The sequence below is a fragment of the Rissa tridactyla genome, chromosome 4 (assembly GCF_028500815.1).
Source record: "Rissa tridactyla isolate bRisTri1 chromosome 4, bRisTri1.patW.cur.20221130, whole genome shotgun sequence".
NCBI lineage: Eukaryota > Metazoa > Chordata > Aves > Charadriiformes > Laridae > Rissa > Rissa tridactyla.
Genome location: NC_071469.1, coordinates 49,182,904 through 49,199,250, shown reverse-complemented (window position 1 = coordinate 49,199,250; position 16,347 = coordinate 49,182,904). Strand labels below are relative to the sequence as shown.

General features: G+C 38.6%; 1 protein-coding gene across 3 annotated transcripts in view; it reads left to right on the top strand.

Moving 5' to 3' along the window:
* TTC17 (tetratricopeptide repeat domain 17) overlaps positions 1–16,347 on the top strand; it is a 61,337-nt gene that overhangs the window by 6,461 nt on the left and 38,529 nt on the right. For 2 of the 3 annotated variants that reach the window (XM_054198487.1, XM_054198489.1), the window contains exons 2-10: positions 8,858–8,947; positions 9,780–9,949; positions 10,965–11,076; positions 12,255–12,386; positions 13,068–13,177; positions 13,460–13,604; positions 13,985–14,124; positions 14,369–14,529; positions 14,843–14,955. In XM_054198487.1, coding sequence (XP_054054462.1) covers positions 8,858–8,947; positions 9,780–9,949; positions 10,965–11,076; positions 12,255–12,386; positions 13,068–13,177; positions 13,460–13,604; positions 13,985–14,124; positions 14,369–14,529; positions 14,843–14,955 — 1,173 coding nt within the window. The remainder of the gene's footprint in view (positions 1–8,857; positions 8,948–9,779; positions 9,950–10,964; positions 11,077–12,254; positions 12,387–13,067; positions 13,178–13,459; positions 13,605–13,984; positions 14,125–14,368; positions 14,530–14,842; positions 14,956–16,347) is intronic. The other variant, XM_054198488.1, reaches the window with a different exon arrangement.

Here is a 16,347-nt window from a genome sequence, read left to right as displayed (position 1 = left end):
AAAACCAAATTTATCTTTAATTTTTCTGCCTTTTCCTAAGTGTATTCGAAAAGTTTGAACCTAAACACTTTGGTGTAGCGAATGGCTGAGACTCTTAATGTCCTTGTCCCCGATGGGATGCTGCTGACCTAGAACTGCACCAGCGCTGCCTGCTCGTGGGGGAGCACAGCCTTGTATTTCTGTGTCGCTGTGAAGGTGACGGCTAGATCCGAGCTTGATAAAAATAGGCCTTGTGGTAGCTTGTATGTGGAGCGCAGTCAGGAATGCAAATTTTTTGTTCTTTGGGGCAGTCGTAGAGAAGTAGCTTTCACTATTCTCAGCTCAGCAGTGAAAGATTTGCATCTGAGGTGGAGGAGCTGAGAGGCACATCCGAAGGGACACTGAAATACATCTGTTGGTGCCCACGCCCCTCAGGCCTGCCGCAGTCTAGCGGGTAAACTTGTGCCAGATTTTGACTGCTGACAGCAAAGCTTTGATACAAAAATGTCTGGATTTAGCCCAGCATAATAATACATGCCCAGGTGGTTCAGTTTTAAGTCCAGAAGGCCCCAGCAGTGGCTCTGACCGTGTGTAGGCACCATGTCCTGCTCGCTCCTCCACTCCTGGTGTTTCCGTACGGCCTTTGTCCTCTGGGCACAGGGTGGCTCCCAGGTCCCGTTTCTCTTAGCATCCTCACACTTCAGTGTCCTGGCCTCTCATCCTGTTTTCCATCACTCTTAAAATAAGGGTAGGACAAACTGACAATATGATATGAATCAGCTGTTTAGAACTGATTATTCTGTGGTGAAAGCTGTGCTTGGTGCCTGGCATGCCTTCCCCGTGTTGTAGTGAGGTGGGGGTTGCTCTCTTCTCCCAAGTAACAGGCAATAGGATGAGAGGAAATGGCCTCAAGTTGCACCAGGGGAGGTTTAGATTGGATATTAGGAAAAAATTCTTCTCCAAAAGGGTTATTACGCATTGGAACAGGCTGCCCAGGGAAGTGGTGGAATCACCATCCCTGGAGGTATTTAAAAGACATGTAGACCTGGTGCTGAGGGACATGGTTTAGTGGTGGTTTTGGCAGTGTTAGGTTGATGGTTGGACTCAATGGTTTTAAAAGGTCTCTTTCAATCTAGAGCATTCTGTGATTCCATATTGTGAGCTTCACAGCGAAAGTATAGCCTGGAAGTGGCCCAAGCACATGTTTGCATGAAGGCCCCATCAAAGCCCAAAAGAACAAATGCAGCAGGACTGTGAAATCCACTGTTATTTCATGTAGTTGAACTCTTCTATTTTATTTAAAAAAAAAAAAAAAAAAAAAAAAAAAAAAAAAAAAAAACCAAAAAAAACCCCCAACATTTAAAGCTGAATCCCTACCTGTTAGTAACCAGTTAGGAAATGAGAACGATAGTATAAAGTACTTGCCCAAAAAATATGTCACTGGATAAAGTAATTTCCCTTAAACTTTAACCAGAAGAACGAATGGGTTGTCTGCTGTTCATTTGCTGAAAGAATTACTGCTCAGCTTTAACCTTTTTTTGGTATCTTGTGAGTCTAATTAGTATTTTTTCCTTTTCTGTAGTTTCAGCATTACAACACTTAATATTTTTAGAAATCTGCAGTGATCAGGCAGCAGGAACCAGTCTGCCTCTATGAAAACAAATACTTGTTCATTACAGATGGATGTGAGTGATCTCTCCATCTCTTGTTTTTATTCAGCTGAGTGTATGGCTGGCATCTGTTTGGCTACTGTAGAAAATAAACCTTAGCTAGAATATAGACATTGGGAATTTGTTTTTTACCTTCAAGTATGACCAACAACACATTGCAGACAAGTGGTGTGACAAGTGAAGTCTTGTTTTCCTTTGATGTATTTAGATCTGTTATCTACAATACTCATAGCTGGTGTGCTCTCTGGAAGTGATCTCAGTTGAGCAGACCTAGTCAGTAATACTGCAACTTTGTTAATTTTAACGTTTGAAGTGCTACAGTGTTTAAAATTTCTGTTTTCCCTGGTAGGCAGCTACTCTTAATACTGTCCAACACCTTATGCTGTTTTGTTAACAGATTCTGCAGCTGTAAGCTTTTAAATGGCTCAATTCTTATGATAAAAACTTAATTCAGCACCTTTTTCTGTGTGACTTTTTCGGTGACATGCCTTTGAACAGCTGTCTTCGGACAGTCCCTGCTCATCATTTGGGTAAGCCACAGCATATATTTTCCAGTTTTGTAGCTTGCCTCGCACTGAAACCTATACAGATTTTTTTTGCAGCTTTTTCAGAAATGCCATGGTAACATCGTGTTGGGAGTGTAGGGTATCTCAAGACAGCAAGAATATACCAAAAGGCAAGCATCAGTTTTTAGATCCTTTGCTGCCACTTGAAACTGCAAGGAGTTCCAGCCTATATGAGTGGGAATTGCCTTCATTTAGCAAGTACGGTGACAGAAGATCTACTATCTATAAAACAAGTATGAAGAGTCTATTTAGCTGTACGCCATTGTTTGATGTAGTATCTTTTCCAGCTTCTTTCTGTCATAATCTGCCTTCTGCATGTAGTAGAAAGCTTCTAGGACATACAGAGGCACTACCAGCTGTTCTGATTTTGGCGTTCCTGTGCCTCAGTTAACAGTGGGATTTCCACCTTACTTTAAAAAAAGCATTACTTAAAAATAGTTGACTGAGGCATTCATTGACCCTCATCTTAAAAAATTTACTTCCTGTTGCAATATATATGGATTGTGGGGAAGAAATATACTGGAAGGTTTGGCAAAACTTCCAAGTGTGATTATTCAGAGACTTCAATATATGCAGGTAACATAAGAGACACCCTAAAAATTCAGGGTTTGATTCAACTCCGATGTCTATTTTTGTTACACAAATTCTGTGTGTTTCTTGCTGAATCAGGTTCTTGGTGTACTTTGTGACAGTGAATAAATTTGAACTGTGCTTTATAAAGAAACTTTCACCTTTGGGCAAAGTTGAACAGAGAGCGTTTATTCTGAAAGGGGTTTACTGGCAGGCTTTCTGCAGGGTAGCTATAGTAGCCACCAGTTTCAAGGAAAGCTCTTCAGCACTATTTTTTGCCTGTTTACTGTGTTTGAATCGAAGTCAGATTCTTGCATTTCAAGCACTTCATCTCCAGTGCCACAGTTTCAGCACTTTGGGGGACGAGTAAATGAATGTGGTGCTCTGCCATCAGCCTAATGCTTTGAGTTAAAAATGAGTAAGTTGGAAGAAAAGTATGTTCTGGTGCAGGAGTCCTCGCTCTCCTCACCGCGAGGCTGTAGGTGCTCTGCAGGCTGACATCTGTTCCGTTTCAGTGTCTTGCAGGGAATTGCTTACATTTTGCAAAAGATGAGCTAAATCATAATATCTGTCTGTTTTTTCACTCTTTTCACACCCGTAATCAGATGATGCGGCACAACAGACTTTGCATGAATGGGTGAAGATTCTGTGGTGTTAGCGGAGCACTGTCCTATTGTTGCATAAAAGCAAAGATGCCATTTCTAATGCAATTTGAATATATGGTAACGTCCTCAGCTCCTGTCTTAAATGTGACAGGAAGCATCAAATCTGAAGTGGTTTTTAACACTGGGCGGGGGGGGGGTCGGGCCAGATATCTGCAACTTTCTGTGTGGTAGGGGAGAGTGTGTAACACACTAAGGTAAGACTAAGTCCTGCCTGGCAATAGATTCAATCCCAAGGTAAAAAGAAGTGTCTGAGAACACCTGGGTATTTGATTGCAGCTGTCCCAGTGTTGAAATAAAACATGACAGCTTTTGAAATAATACCTGCCCTCTATTAAGGTTTTAACTGTTGAAGTCAGACCTATGCTGGTTTCCAGAGCAAAGTTTTGTTCTGTTTTCCTTACTAGTTAGTTGTTTAAAAAATTAAATGCAAACGCTGTACCACACACATCTTCAGCAGTGCTCAGAACAAATACAAAATTTTGTTCATTCCAGCAGTCCCAGAGCTGTATCATCAGCAATCTGGTGAAGCTTAGTAAGATGGGGGCCACATATGCCCTTTATTTCGGAGCAGGAGGCTTTCAATACACAGTTATTTGCAAATACCTGAGTTATCATAGAAGAGGGAAGCCACGGGTATGAGCTAGTAAATACATACTGTTTGTACCATAAGATCATATGCAATTGTGGATATAATGTGCTCTTTCCTCAGAATGATCTAGTACCATTCATGTTGCTTACTGTTTTCTGTCTAAAGAAATATTTTCTCTAACGGATGCAATGAAGATGTAGTTCAACTGTGCAAAGGTAACAGACATAAAGAAAGGAAAACTAAGTTGATATTTTATGCAGAACTTCTCTCGTGGAACCAGCCTTTTCTTGTTTTGTTTTAGATACTTCCTTGAGACTGGAGGCATTTCCACAACCAGATCAGTCTCTGGGTGATTATTAAATGGAGGCGGCAAGCATCTGTAAGAGCACAGGGATGACGTGAGAATGAATGAAATCAGTATCTTCTAAATCTACCTAGAGTCTTCAGAGGATTTTTCTTGTAGCAAGGAAGGGGTGTAATCCAGAACAGTCTCCACGTATCCATTAAATAAATTTCATTTGTACTGTAGTATTTCTGACTAAAGAATTATTTGACAAGTGAGTGAAGCTCTGAGGGCTTTTCTAAGTCTTTGGGGTGTGTTGTCATTTAAATTTTTCTAAGCAGCAGCCCACAGGAAAGTTCTGGCATGTTTTATGTTTTTATTCAGGGTATAATTTTCTGGGGTCTGGAATATGGCTGCACCTGGAAAGCGGGCAGATGCTAGGTGGCACTCAAGCATGGGCAGTACCAGCAGCGAGGATGGGGCAAAGGGTGAGCGCCTGGAAGGTGAGCCCTGCAGGGCTCCAAGTGTGCATTCTCGATTTCAGCACGTGCTGCTGCCCACTTGTCTTTACTGTTGCTGCTCTTACCTCTGCTGTGTAGATTTTGTGAATGTTATATCTTTGTTTGCTACTCACTGTGCTAAATTCTTCTTGAGGTGGCATTACTGCCCTTGATGGCAAATGCAGTATTAGTGCTCTTCACGGCTGAGTAGGTCAGCTTTGTTTTTTTCCAGGTGTAGAAACCACTGGCACTGTAAAACAAAATGTTTGATCGGGGGGCGGGTGGAGGTGGGGGAGGGAGGTTGCAAAAAGTTGGATAATGAACCAGAAATCTTGACAGTATTGCTGGCTGGATCTGAGAGGAACAGGTTGTAGTTCGAGAGCAATGCGGCTGTCGCTATGGAGAGGGGGGTGATGAAGTGCTTACCTGAGGCCGATTCAGAGTAGCCTGCTGATCTGGCTGAAAACTAGTTGTTTAATCTTTCAAGTTATTTTTCAGCTGAATTGGCTGGCCTGTTTCTCAGTGGAGCTACAAGATTACTGGTAGTAAGAAAAGGGAGGAATCCCCTACTTGGCAGCAGGGTGATTTTTTGCATCAGTCTAAGCAAGATTGGGAAATTGCACTTTAAATTCTATGAAATTCTGAAGTTTGAGCACCATCATCCTCCAAACTGATGCCTGTTGAAGACCAAGTTGGCATTATTTTCCCCATTTGCAGGCATGATATCATAAGGTCTCCTGTGGGTTTCAGTTAATAGTCTGTTTTCCTTTGTGTCATATAACATTTTTTTTGTAGACCTGAATGCTTTTTATTTCCTCAGTTACTGTTTTGTAATGCCTTTATACTGCAAATTTATAAACTGAAGAGTATAAGAACTGATAGAGTATATTTGGCTCACTTTTACAAGCTGCCAAAAGTGCTCTGAAGGTATTGGATGTGCTGGCTCAAGTTTCTTGTGCAAACCTTGTATCATTGTCCAGTGTAGCTGCTAAATTTCTCCATTAAAATTCTTTCTCAGAAATTATTGCACCTAAATTGGATTTTAATTTTTAGGAGCTAATAATAGTCTTTACTCTGGTAATTTCTTGCAATGGAAGTCTTGAACTTTCATAATCAGAAATTATTAAATGTAAATAAGTGTAAGGTTGGATTTACTACTGAAGCTTTGGTTTTAGAACTTTATGTTTACACACTGCATTGGTTTTAGGTAATGACTGCTAAGGTTATTTAGTAATATTAACTTCCTACTAGGTTGAAGGGTTTTCCTATTATTAGAAAGTGCTCATTATCTCATGACAACCAGAGGTCAGATCCTGGAAGTGTAAATTTGAAGACTAAAGAAAAATATGCATGCTGCTTAACTTGAGATTATTTCCTGGTGGATTGACATAACTTTATGAATTAATTCAGCACCATTACTGTTCGGTTGTTGTTGTTGTCACTTTGATTTCTGCTGCCAGGTAATAGTTGATAGGAATTTGGTACTTTTTGCATTGCTTTTCTGTCAGCCCGTGCGTGCTGCTTTGGTAACATAACTCTTGAAATTCCCAAACACTAAATTCAGACCTAACTCTCATGAGACTGTTTTATTGAAAATTATAAGCAGAAGCTGTACCTGAATAGCGTTCTGTTTCTGGATGAATGATAAGTTGAGATCCTTCGTCTTCCAGAGTAAGACTTTCTAAATGGTGGTGCCTGCATAACTTTCTGCAAAAAATTGCTCCCCAGGTGCAGTTTGTCATTGAAAGTGGAGCTGATAGTTGACTTTGCTCTCAGTGTCTGTGTAGTATCATGCAAGCAGCCTTTAGTTGTCAGAGGAACAGTGCTGTTTTGGAATGGGCAATTAAGTGCTTTAAACACAGTAAAACTTTGCCTTATTTTCTTTGCAAATTCATCTCTCATTTGCTTGCACATACCACAGTAGTTTCTTTAGCAAATGAGGCATGAACAAGTGCTACATTTAGTACGTAACTCGTTTTGTGTGCAATCAGTTCAAAGTGAGGTGGGGCCCATAGGAGGAAATGAGAAATACGACAGAAAGTAAAATGCTGTAGACTTTAATACTTCAACTAACAACATCATTAGGTTTTTTTATACGGTATTTTCTGTGGTTCTCTGAATCATTGTGGATACCCTTTATTGGCAACAGTTGAATCCGTAATTTCCAAATTCATAGTGTAAAAATTAACTGGTGTCAGTAGCATCCATTATTTTCTATTTATCTGGTGATCTTAGGCAATTTCTTAAGGCCGAAAATGAGTTACGTGTAAGTATCTGGACTGTGTAGGTAGCCATCCACCAAAACAGCTCCATGCTAAAAGAAGCAGTTCAGCTTTTGATTTAGAAAGGAATATTTTGCCCAATTTATCCAAAACCACCTTTAGGGTTGGTTTGGTTTTTTTTGAGGTATGGGGGAACGGATGTTTTTGTCTCAGAGGATAGGATCCTTACTGAGCAGGATCGGTAGCCTCCCTCAGTAGGGAGGCTTGCAAGGAATCTAGACTTCACAGTCCGGAGTCCAAAGAAAGTAGATTTGAGCTTCTTATCTTGACTTGCAGCCAAGAGAACATAGCCCAAGGCTTAATCTGTTGACAGGACACATTAAAATGACCAGGAAATTTGCTGTTTTCCTACTGGAGATGCAGTTTTCTACAATAAGAGAGAGTCCCAGAAGTGTGTTCAAGTTGTTCATCAAGGTGACAAAAAATTAAGAGCTGGAGCTCAGGAGGTTCTCCTGCACATGTGTATATGTCAGACTTTTCCATTAAATTCTAATGTCACCAAGTTTGGACAGATTTCATGGGGGTGGACAGCCCGTGTGGAGGTATCAGCGCAAGCACATAGGTACTGCTTACATCTTCATGCAGTAGCTAGTTCTGTACTCTGAAAGCTTGAATGGAAACTGAGCATATCCAGGAACAACTTGGTGTAGATTGTCTACCATAACAGTCATTGTGTTAAAAATGGGAGATCTTGCTGTCCTTGTCACCCTTCTTCCTCTCACCCTTGTCATCACATACTCCTGTCCATTTCCTTGCTTCTTTTCTCATACTCACTGAATCCTCCATGAGCTAATTTAATTTATTAGTTCAGATAAAGTAACTGATAGGGGATTGTGTCCTGTTCAACTATTGAGTTTGGGTTAGCTCACAAGAGAGCCTAGTGGGTGCTAGAGCTGGCATGCAGGACTAGCTGGTATCGCACTGACAGAGTGGAGGAAATGGGGCTGGAACCCTGGAGGTGAGCCTTCAGATCAGCTCAGCTGCTCATACACCACCTTCTCGACTGTAATGACTTTCCCACACCCACCCAGGCAGGAGAACTGATTTGGTGTGAGGACGAGGCCGGGGTATTTCAGCTGCGGAGTGAAGTGCCATAGCTCACTGAGCTCAATTACAGACCAGTAAAGGTCTGGCATGTAACCACTTTTGTCTGTGACTTACCCATAATGTCACTCTTCATTGAGCTGCTAACTCCTGTGCCTAGCTGCGGAAGCTGTAGCACCGTTTTCTATAACAGAGTTTTCAGTCTTCGTCTGCTTACCTCTTGATTTTGTTCATTTACTTAATCCTGAAGGCAATAGATCTTAACTCTAGGCCAGTGTGTTAAATTGTTTGCATGGAGGAGTTGACTTGAAGCTGAGGTACTTTATGCCTATTGAGGGACATGATGGAGGAATTTTAAAGCTATAAAAGAAAACAGGTTTTTGCGATTCAATTTAAGGTATCTAGTATTTCAGCAGTGGGTACTCTTAGTAATTTTTTTTGTGATAAATTTACTTGCCTCTTATGCTTAGAATTTGTGTGCCTGAATAAACTAAAATAGGTTTAAAATTAAAGCGTGGTTTGAATTGGATTCTCAAATCACAATGTTGTTTGAAATACAGATTTAAAATATGGAGATTATATGAATGCTGAGTGGCCAGAAAACCTCTGAACAGACAAACTGTAGTTGAATGAACGTAACTTATTACCTTTTAAAATTGCTCTAATTAGGAGAATGTCTTACCTTATGAACTGTTGAAATGTCTTGCAGGTGGATTCACCAATGAACTTGAGGAACCCACATGATTTGGTAATACTAATGAGACAAGAAACAACAGTTAACTACCTCAAAGAACTGGAGGTAAAGCATATTTCCAAAAATACAGAAATTTTTTTCATGAGATTTTTAGTGATAGATTTAGATGGGGAACAGAAGTCATTGTTGGTATAATTGTGCTTCAGTGAAGGGATGAAGAATTCTTCAGATCTCAAGAATTTTGTGCCTTAAGTTTGCTCAATTGGTTATCATTGTCCCCAGCTACATCATTCACTGTTGTTATCTATAAATCCTAACATTTTTAAGTAAAGTCATTTAGGTACTGGATTCTGTAGCTGACCACTATATTCCAGAACTATTTGTAGAAGTGTTGTCTTAGATTTGTTATAGCTGCTATTTAGAGTATTGCCTGTAGGCTGTGAATTTCCCTGTGCTCATCTCTGTGTTTGTAGGGCCTTTCTTTCCACTGCTCTTTCTAGGACACATCAGAGAGCAGGTCACCTCTGGTTTTCTTCAAACCCATTTATTTTTGAAAAAGGCTCTGAAAACACCTTTCTGAAAATGGCTGTAATGAACCATGAGGTTTTACAGTGGAGGAAAAGGGTCCAAATATGGAAAAGTTGACACACTGTTAACAACTATTTTTTCTTTTTCTGAATGGCCTACCATGAATTTGGAATGCTATTAGCCCTCTTTTTAGGTACAGCAGGAGAAATGAGGGGCTGTTTAAGTCATATTATCTCTAATGAAAGTATTTATATTCCACCTAAATAAAAAAATGTCCTACAGTGTTTTAGATTTCCTTCAAATGGACTTTGTTTTAAGGAAAAAGTTGGACTGTTCAACTCCTAGCAACTCTAGCATTTGCTTTCATCAGTATACATTCTTCTGTTTCCTTTTTTTTTTATTCCTACAGAAACAGTTAGTTGCTCAAAAGATTCATATAGAGGAAAATGAGGACAGAGACACAGGGCTGGAACAAAGGCATAATAAAGAGGATCCGGACTGCATTAAAGCAAAGGTGCCCTTGGGGGACCTAGATCTATACGATGGCACGTACATCACCTTAGAGAGCAAAGATATCCGGTAATGAGATGCTTTATATTTTAAGATTTTTACTGAATGAAAAAAATCAACAAAACCTGTAAATGCAATTAAAAAGAAAAATACTATCACTGACTGTTCTTTATATGACAGTTGTTTTATTTTGTTAGTGTGAAAGAAAATTGAAACAACCTTTGCCACTAATTACAAAAGGGTACAACACAGAAATGCTGTCTCCCCCAAACTGTCCATGCCCTACCCTGAAACTTCTCCGTTCTGTTCCCAGCCTCCCAGTCAGTTCTGCCACTGTAACTCTGTACTGATATGACCAGACATGTGAATTAAACTGAAGTGCAACATGTAGAAGGGGGTTGAACTTGCTTGAGTGTTCTTTGGGTATTTTAAGATAGATACACTTCTCATAGTGGGAGCTGTCTTGACTTAAATTTGAATGAAATTCTGTTGATTACCAAGCTGTTGAACCTTCTGGTCATGCACATATTGCTGTGTTTAGCAAATAAAGGATGTGTGGACAGTCTGCTCGACATTCAGCTTCGTTGGTAATTCATCTTCAGGGCGGACTGTTTTGTTTTTCTAGTTTTATTTTTTTAATGTAATCAGATGAGTACTTGAAGTGGGAAAAAGATTAATTTTATCCTCAGATACCTTCATTTGGGCTTCTCACTAATACTTGGGATTTGTTTGTTTGTTTCAGTTGCAGAGTCTTCTAATCTGCATGCATTGCCATTTGCCTGGTAGAGAGATCATTAATCATAGTAGTGATACACTAGGTTGACGCTGATACATTTTGGAGGCTGTCCAAATGTTGATGTTTCCTCTAAAGCAGACAAAAATGTATTTACTTTATCCTACAGTGATGACATCCTGATAAAACTGAAATCTGGGAAGACATCAGAAATGGTCTAATGTGCTCAAAACCAGAATTTTTTTAATGGTCAAATCGGAATACTGTGTCTGTCAACTACAATACTGTCTCTTATGAACTTTAGCAGTATTTTAATCTGGAGCCTGCTGTGTTATGTTGTTATGTCCTCAGCCCTGAAGACTATATAGACACAAAGTCGCCAGTGCCTCCAGACCTGCAGCAGCCTGACTGTACAAAAGTTCTAGATCTTCCATACAGCATTCATGCTTTTCAGCACTTACGGGTAAGTGAGCAAATCCATGTATGTTTGATTTATTTTTATTTTTTTTTTCCCCCTCAGGAAGAGGAATAGAAAACTCTTACTGGCAGTTCTCAGTCAAGGTTGAAAAGTATTGTAATCTTTCAAGACTGTTTCAGACTCTTTTTCTTAAACCACAGCCATGCCCCACTTAAAGTACCTGCTTATAGGAGGGCAGTTCCATCAGTTACACAGATCCTGTTTCTCTTTTGTTAGTGTTTGCCTTATTTTAGAGAGCAGTGTTAGGAAAATGGAGTATTTTGTTTTCATAACACGTTTCATTAGTAAAACAGTAGCTTTCATTGGAAATTATTCTAACTTGTGAATTGTTTCAGTTGAAAATTGGAGGGTGCTGAACAGGGTCATTAAACTGTATGAAGATCCAGGGTCAGAAAATTGTTTGCAGACTTGTCAATAGTTCCTGACATACTTGACTGTCTCTCTGGTGTCTGAATGCCAAGCCCTAACCCAGAGGATGAGATAATTGTTCTTTACTAGTACAAAGTTCATCTGCTTTAGAAAGGTTCCAGTAGAAGTGTGATGCAAAAATTGTTTTTTTCAAGAGTATTGTATGAGCAAATTTTCTAAATTTGGCACTAAAGCAAACAGACATGGCTTTAGTGCTTGTATCTTGATATTTATTTTATTACAAGTCTTTAAAATAACTTCTCATCTACAAATAAGTAATTTTCATACGAACAAAACAGGAGCTGAAGTTCTCTAGCTCTGTTCCTGGGTCTGGATGCACTTTTCAAAGGAGTATGTGGTTTGTTGGGGAAGGAAGAAAAAGAATAGGAGATGTAGGGATACTTTCATAGTGTGCATGTAACTTGACAAACATGAGTTAAGTGCTTCAGTGGTCATTAACGAAATCAATAGCTGCCAGGTATACAGTGCTACCAGAAATGAATTTTTCTCCTATAGCATTCATAAGCAGAGGCTGCTTTTGGCTGTTTCTAGTGTTTGCCTATCTATAATAATATATATTATTCATCTGTCAAAGGTGACGTTATCCTGTCAAGTCTCTAAGATCTTGATATAAAAGGATAATAAGAATGTAAAATAATCAAGCTGTAAGTTTTCCTGGGAGTCATGCTCTTGTCTGTGTTTCTCTACTTTTAGTTAAAGTCTCAGCAAATACATATATTCAATTTTTGTTTCAGGGTGTCCAAGAAAGAGTTAATCTTTCTGCACCCTTGTTACCTAAAGAAGATCCAATCTTCACATACTTATCACGGAGGCTGGGAAGAAGTATAGAGGAAATAGGTCATCGTATTTATGATGGGCTAATGAAGGTATGAAACTGTAATCTTGCTGTACGGACAAAAAGACTGCTAGAAAGGTCTTACAAGATTAGATATGCCTGTTCATGCAATCAGATCCAGTACTAGTTTTGCACATATGTTTTTGGTTTACATTTCGGTTACAAAAGGCAGACTAATAACATTTTCTGCTAGGTAAGCAGAGGTAGGAGAAGGCATCAGCAAAGCCAGTAAATAGATACTTACTGTCATCTTTAATGACTCTTGTATTTGTGTGGTCTGGCAAGCCACATTCATTGCTCTCTCAAGGTAATAAGAGCTTTTAAACAAAAATGCAGGTACTTAAAGAACAAAGATGAAATAATAGTACTGAAATGTGTATATTTTTATGAAATGCCTTCCTGCAAAATGTAGAAACTCTCATTGAACTCCGGCTAAGCTGTTGATGCTTAAACTACTGTCACTTCTTGTTTCATTTCATTTTGAATTTTTACCTGTCTGAAAGGCAGAAGTTCTGGTTCTTTAATACATTTATATGCTAGTTTGTTCTTCCTGAACATTCACAGCTATTGCCAAATGGCAGCTTTCGAGAGGAAGAGAATAACAGCTTAGACAACAGCTCAGCTTTCCATCCCATAGTAATTAAAGCCCTGGTTAACCCTTTAGTTCATGTCTTAGTAGTTAGGACAGTTCATTTGTTTCTCTTTACTGCAGAACTCTTCTTCCTGGGTACTCTATAATATGGCTTCTTTTTACTGGCGAATAAAGAATGAGCCATACCAAGTAGTAGAATGTGCCATGCGTGCCCTTCATTTTTCTTCAAGGTAAGAATTGCTAATAAAGATTTCTTTTCAGATGACATTTCTAGTTATCCTAGTTAGTAAATAGGTTTTAGTTTTTAAGACTGTTTCCTAAGGAATAATCCATGTTATTTGTTCTTAGTCTTTATGTGCTATACTAGGCATATGTATAGTTTAGGCATTTTCCTATCAAATTACATATTTACTATGTGACTGAGGAATGAATGTATCCTTGTACGTGATTCTTACACAGTCTGACCTTCTTCTAATGTCTGCTTTTTCTTTTCTTTTTCTTTCTTCTTTTAGGCAAAATAAAGATATCGCACTGGTAAATTTGGCAAATATTCTGCACCGGGCTCACTTCTCCGCAGATGCAGCTATTGTGGTTCATGCAGCGCTGGATTACAGTGACTTCTTTACCAGCTATTACACTTTGGGAAATATATATGCAGTAAATACTATCTTTATTTTCCGAGGCTTGTAGAAAACCAAATACTATTTCATCTTTCTGGCTTTACTTGTCATGCTTTACTCTTTTACAGTGTATCTGGTGTTCCACATGCATTTCACACTTGATGTTTAAGATTCTGTCAAGATATTTTCATCCAAAAGTCTGTCTTTCAGCCAAGATTTTCATCTGCGCTTAGAAATAAGTCACAGGGAAATTCTGCAGCCTTTCTTTAGCAGATGTAGTGGCCTGAGTTTCAGAAACAACAGGCTTCTTGTTACCACAAATTAAAATTTGAGTTAATGACTTCTTTAAAAATGGAATATTTTTTTTATTAGATATTACTGAACAATGGCTAATTCTCTCTCTCGGTCATTCTTCAGATGCTTGGAGAGTACAACCACTCGGTCCTGTGTTATGATCATGCTCTACAGGCCAAGCCAGGGTTTGAGCAAGCTGTAAAAAGGAAGCATGCTGTCCTGTGTCAGCAAAAACTTGAGCAAAAATTGGAAGCCCAGCATAGGTAACTTATGAAGCATCCTAGTGGCAATTCATACAATCTCACTTCTGTTGTTCTGTTGCAGCAATTATTTACATTTCAGATAGAATAATGATTTTCAACCTTCTGTATTTCTTTGACTATGCAATAAAATTATTCATAAGAATACTTCAATAAACCCAAAGTTGATTTTGTACAGCACTGTAGGGAAAAGCTGATATTTTTAAAAGCATTCAAAGTAAATCTTTTCTACTGTTGAATTTTCAAGATCACTTCAGCGAACATTAAATGAATTGAAGGAATATCAAAAGCAACATGACCATTACCTTAGGCAACAAGATGTTTTAGACAAGTACAAGCTCATCCAGGAGGAACAAATCTTGAGGAACATCATTCACGAGACACAGATGGCAAAAGAAGCTCAATTAGGTACAACTTTTTAGACTTCATGCTCTTTAGAGCAATGAAGAATTGCACATATTCAGATTAATGTGGGGACGTAACTTCTTTATATAGTAAGATGGCCCTGAGTGGCTGTTGTGCTTTGCTTATTAAAGCAAGGGATTGCCATATGTTCTTGAACAGGGTTGGTTTTGAGTCTTCTGAAGACAGAATTTTCTCTGTGCTGATTAAATAAATAAAAAGGATTGACCAAATTGAGGGCAGAGGGGTTGACTGTATGCTGCCTCTGTCTCCTCGGAATCCTGACTTACATAGCAGAAAAATGTTTTGTGCTCTGCAGGGAACCATCAGATTTGTAGACTGGGCAATCAGCAGCATAGCTTGCACTGCCAGTGGGACCAGCCTGTTCGTTATCACCGCGGAGACATTTTTGAAAACGTGGAATATGTTCAGGTTTGTCTGTGAATTAATACCACTCCTTTAAGTTGCATCACATTTGCCTTATTAGCAAAATAGTTCAATTTTTTTTGAGGCTTGACAAAGGGAGTACATTTTGGGTGTGGTAATTATAGTGAGAATTCATTTAGTCTGCTTTCCAGAGAGTGAAGTATTTAATGCTAGTTTCTTTTGCTAGAAATACAAGCTGAGATTGACTGTGGATTATAGAAACTTAGAGGGTTTATTGTTTAAGACTTTGTTTTACTTAAAAAAGAGAACTATTAGAGTTATTTGAGTTGAAAAACTTTATTTTAGTCCAAAGTCTTAGTTTCCTGTGAGATATCAACTACTTCTGTATTGACTCCTTTGCCTTTTCAGCCTGCGTAGAACAGCCATGTATTTCTTTCTAAGAAGTACAAGAATCCCCGCTTGAGGAATTACAGCTTTCTCTTACATAAAGATACTACATTGCAGGCATGCTAGCAGGAGCATAACATGTTTAATTTTCCAGTTTAGTTTCCTTTAGAGAGGACAAGAAAAAGCATTAGGCAGCTAATGTTAATGAAGAGGCAAAGGTTTTCTAAGGTTTTATGCACTCTTGTGCATGTGGTATATAGAACAAGAGTTATTCTTTAGCGGAAAGAATATTCCAATATAACAGCTTAAAAGTCTTTTTAAAATAATATTGTATCAATCATTTAGTTCTACTACATAAAATGTATCATAATATTTTTTGTTTATTACACTGTTGTATGACTCAAGCCAGGCAATTTTTGCATGCTCCTCCCAATTTAATCTCTTTTTCCTACCAGAAGGAGCACAAAACTGCCATAAGCAATTAACAAATGGGAGAGCAGAGCTCAGTGGTGTTGAATCTAGTGAGTGCTTTTGCAGCCCAAAAATTAGCCTTTGTGAGTAGTAATTTGTGAGTATTTGCTGCTTGCATATCTTGAATTACACAGTGTACCAAGGAAATCTGATACAGCAATATTGAGAAGTTTTGGAAGCAGGGTGTACACTAATACCGAAAATCCATAATGAAAGCCACCCAGGCAACACTGCTGCTGTGTTAGAACTACAGATAAAGAATATGGTTAAATTTATTTTGCTATGTGGAATGTGTTCTGGAGTTTCCCCTTAACTAGTTTAAGAAACAGGAATAATTATTTTTAATTATGCTGTGTTTTCTGCTTAGATGCTCTTCCTATTATAGTAATTATAAATTCAGATTATCAAGATAATTTTGCAAGCCATGAGTCTTAGTAACTCTGACTTGAACTAGAGCTGCAGTTTACATACGTAGATTTTGTTTGTTGTGTATTAGGAATGTTTGCTTGGTAGCTTTAACATTTTTTTGGTGATTTGCACTTGTGTTTTCATTGTTGACTGACTTACAACGTGAATATT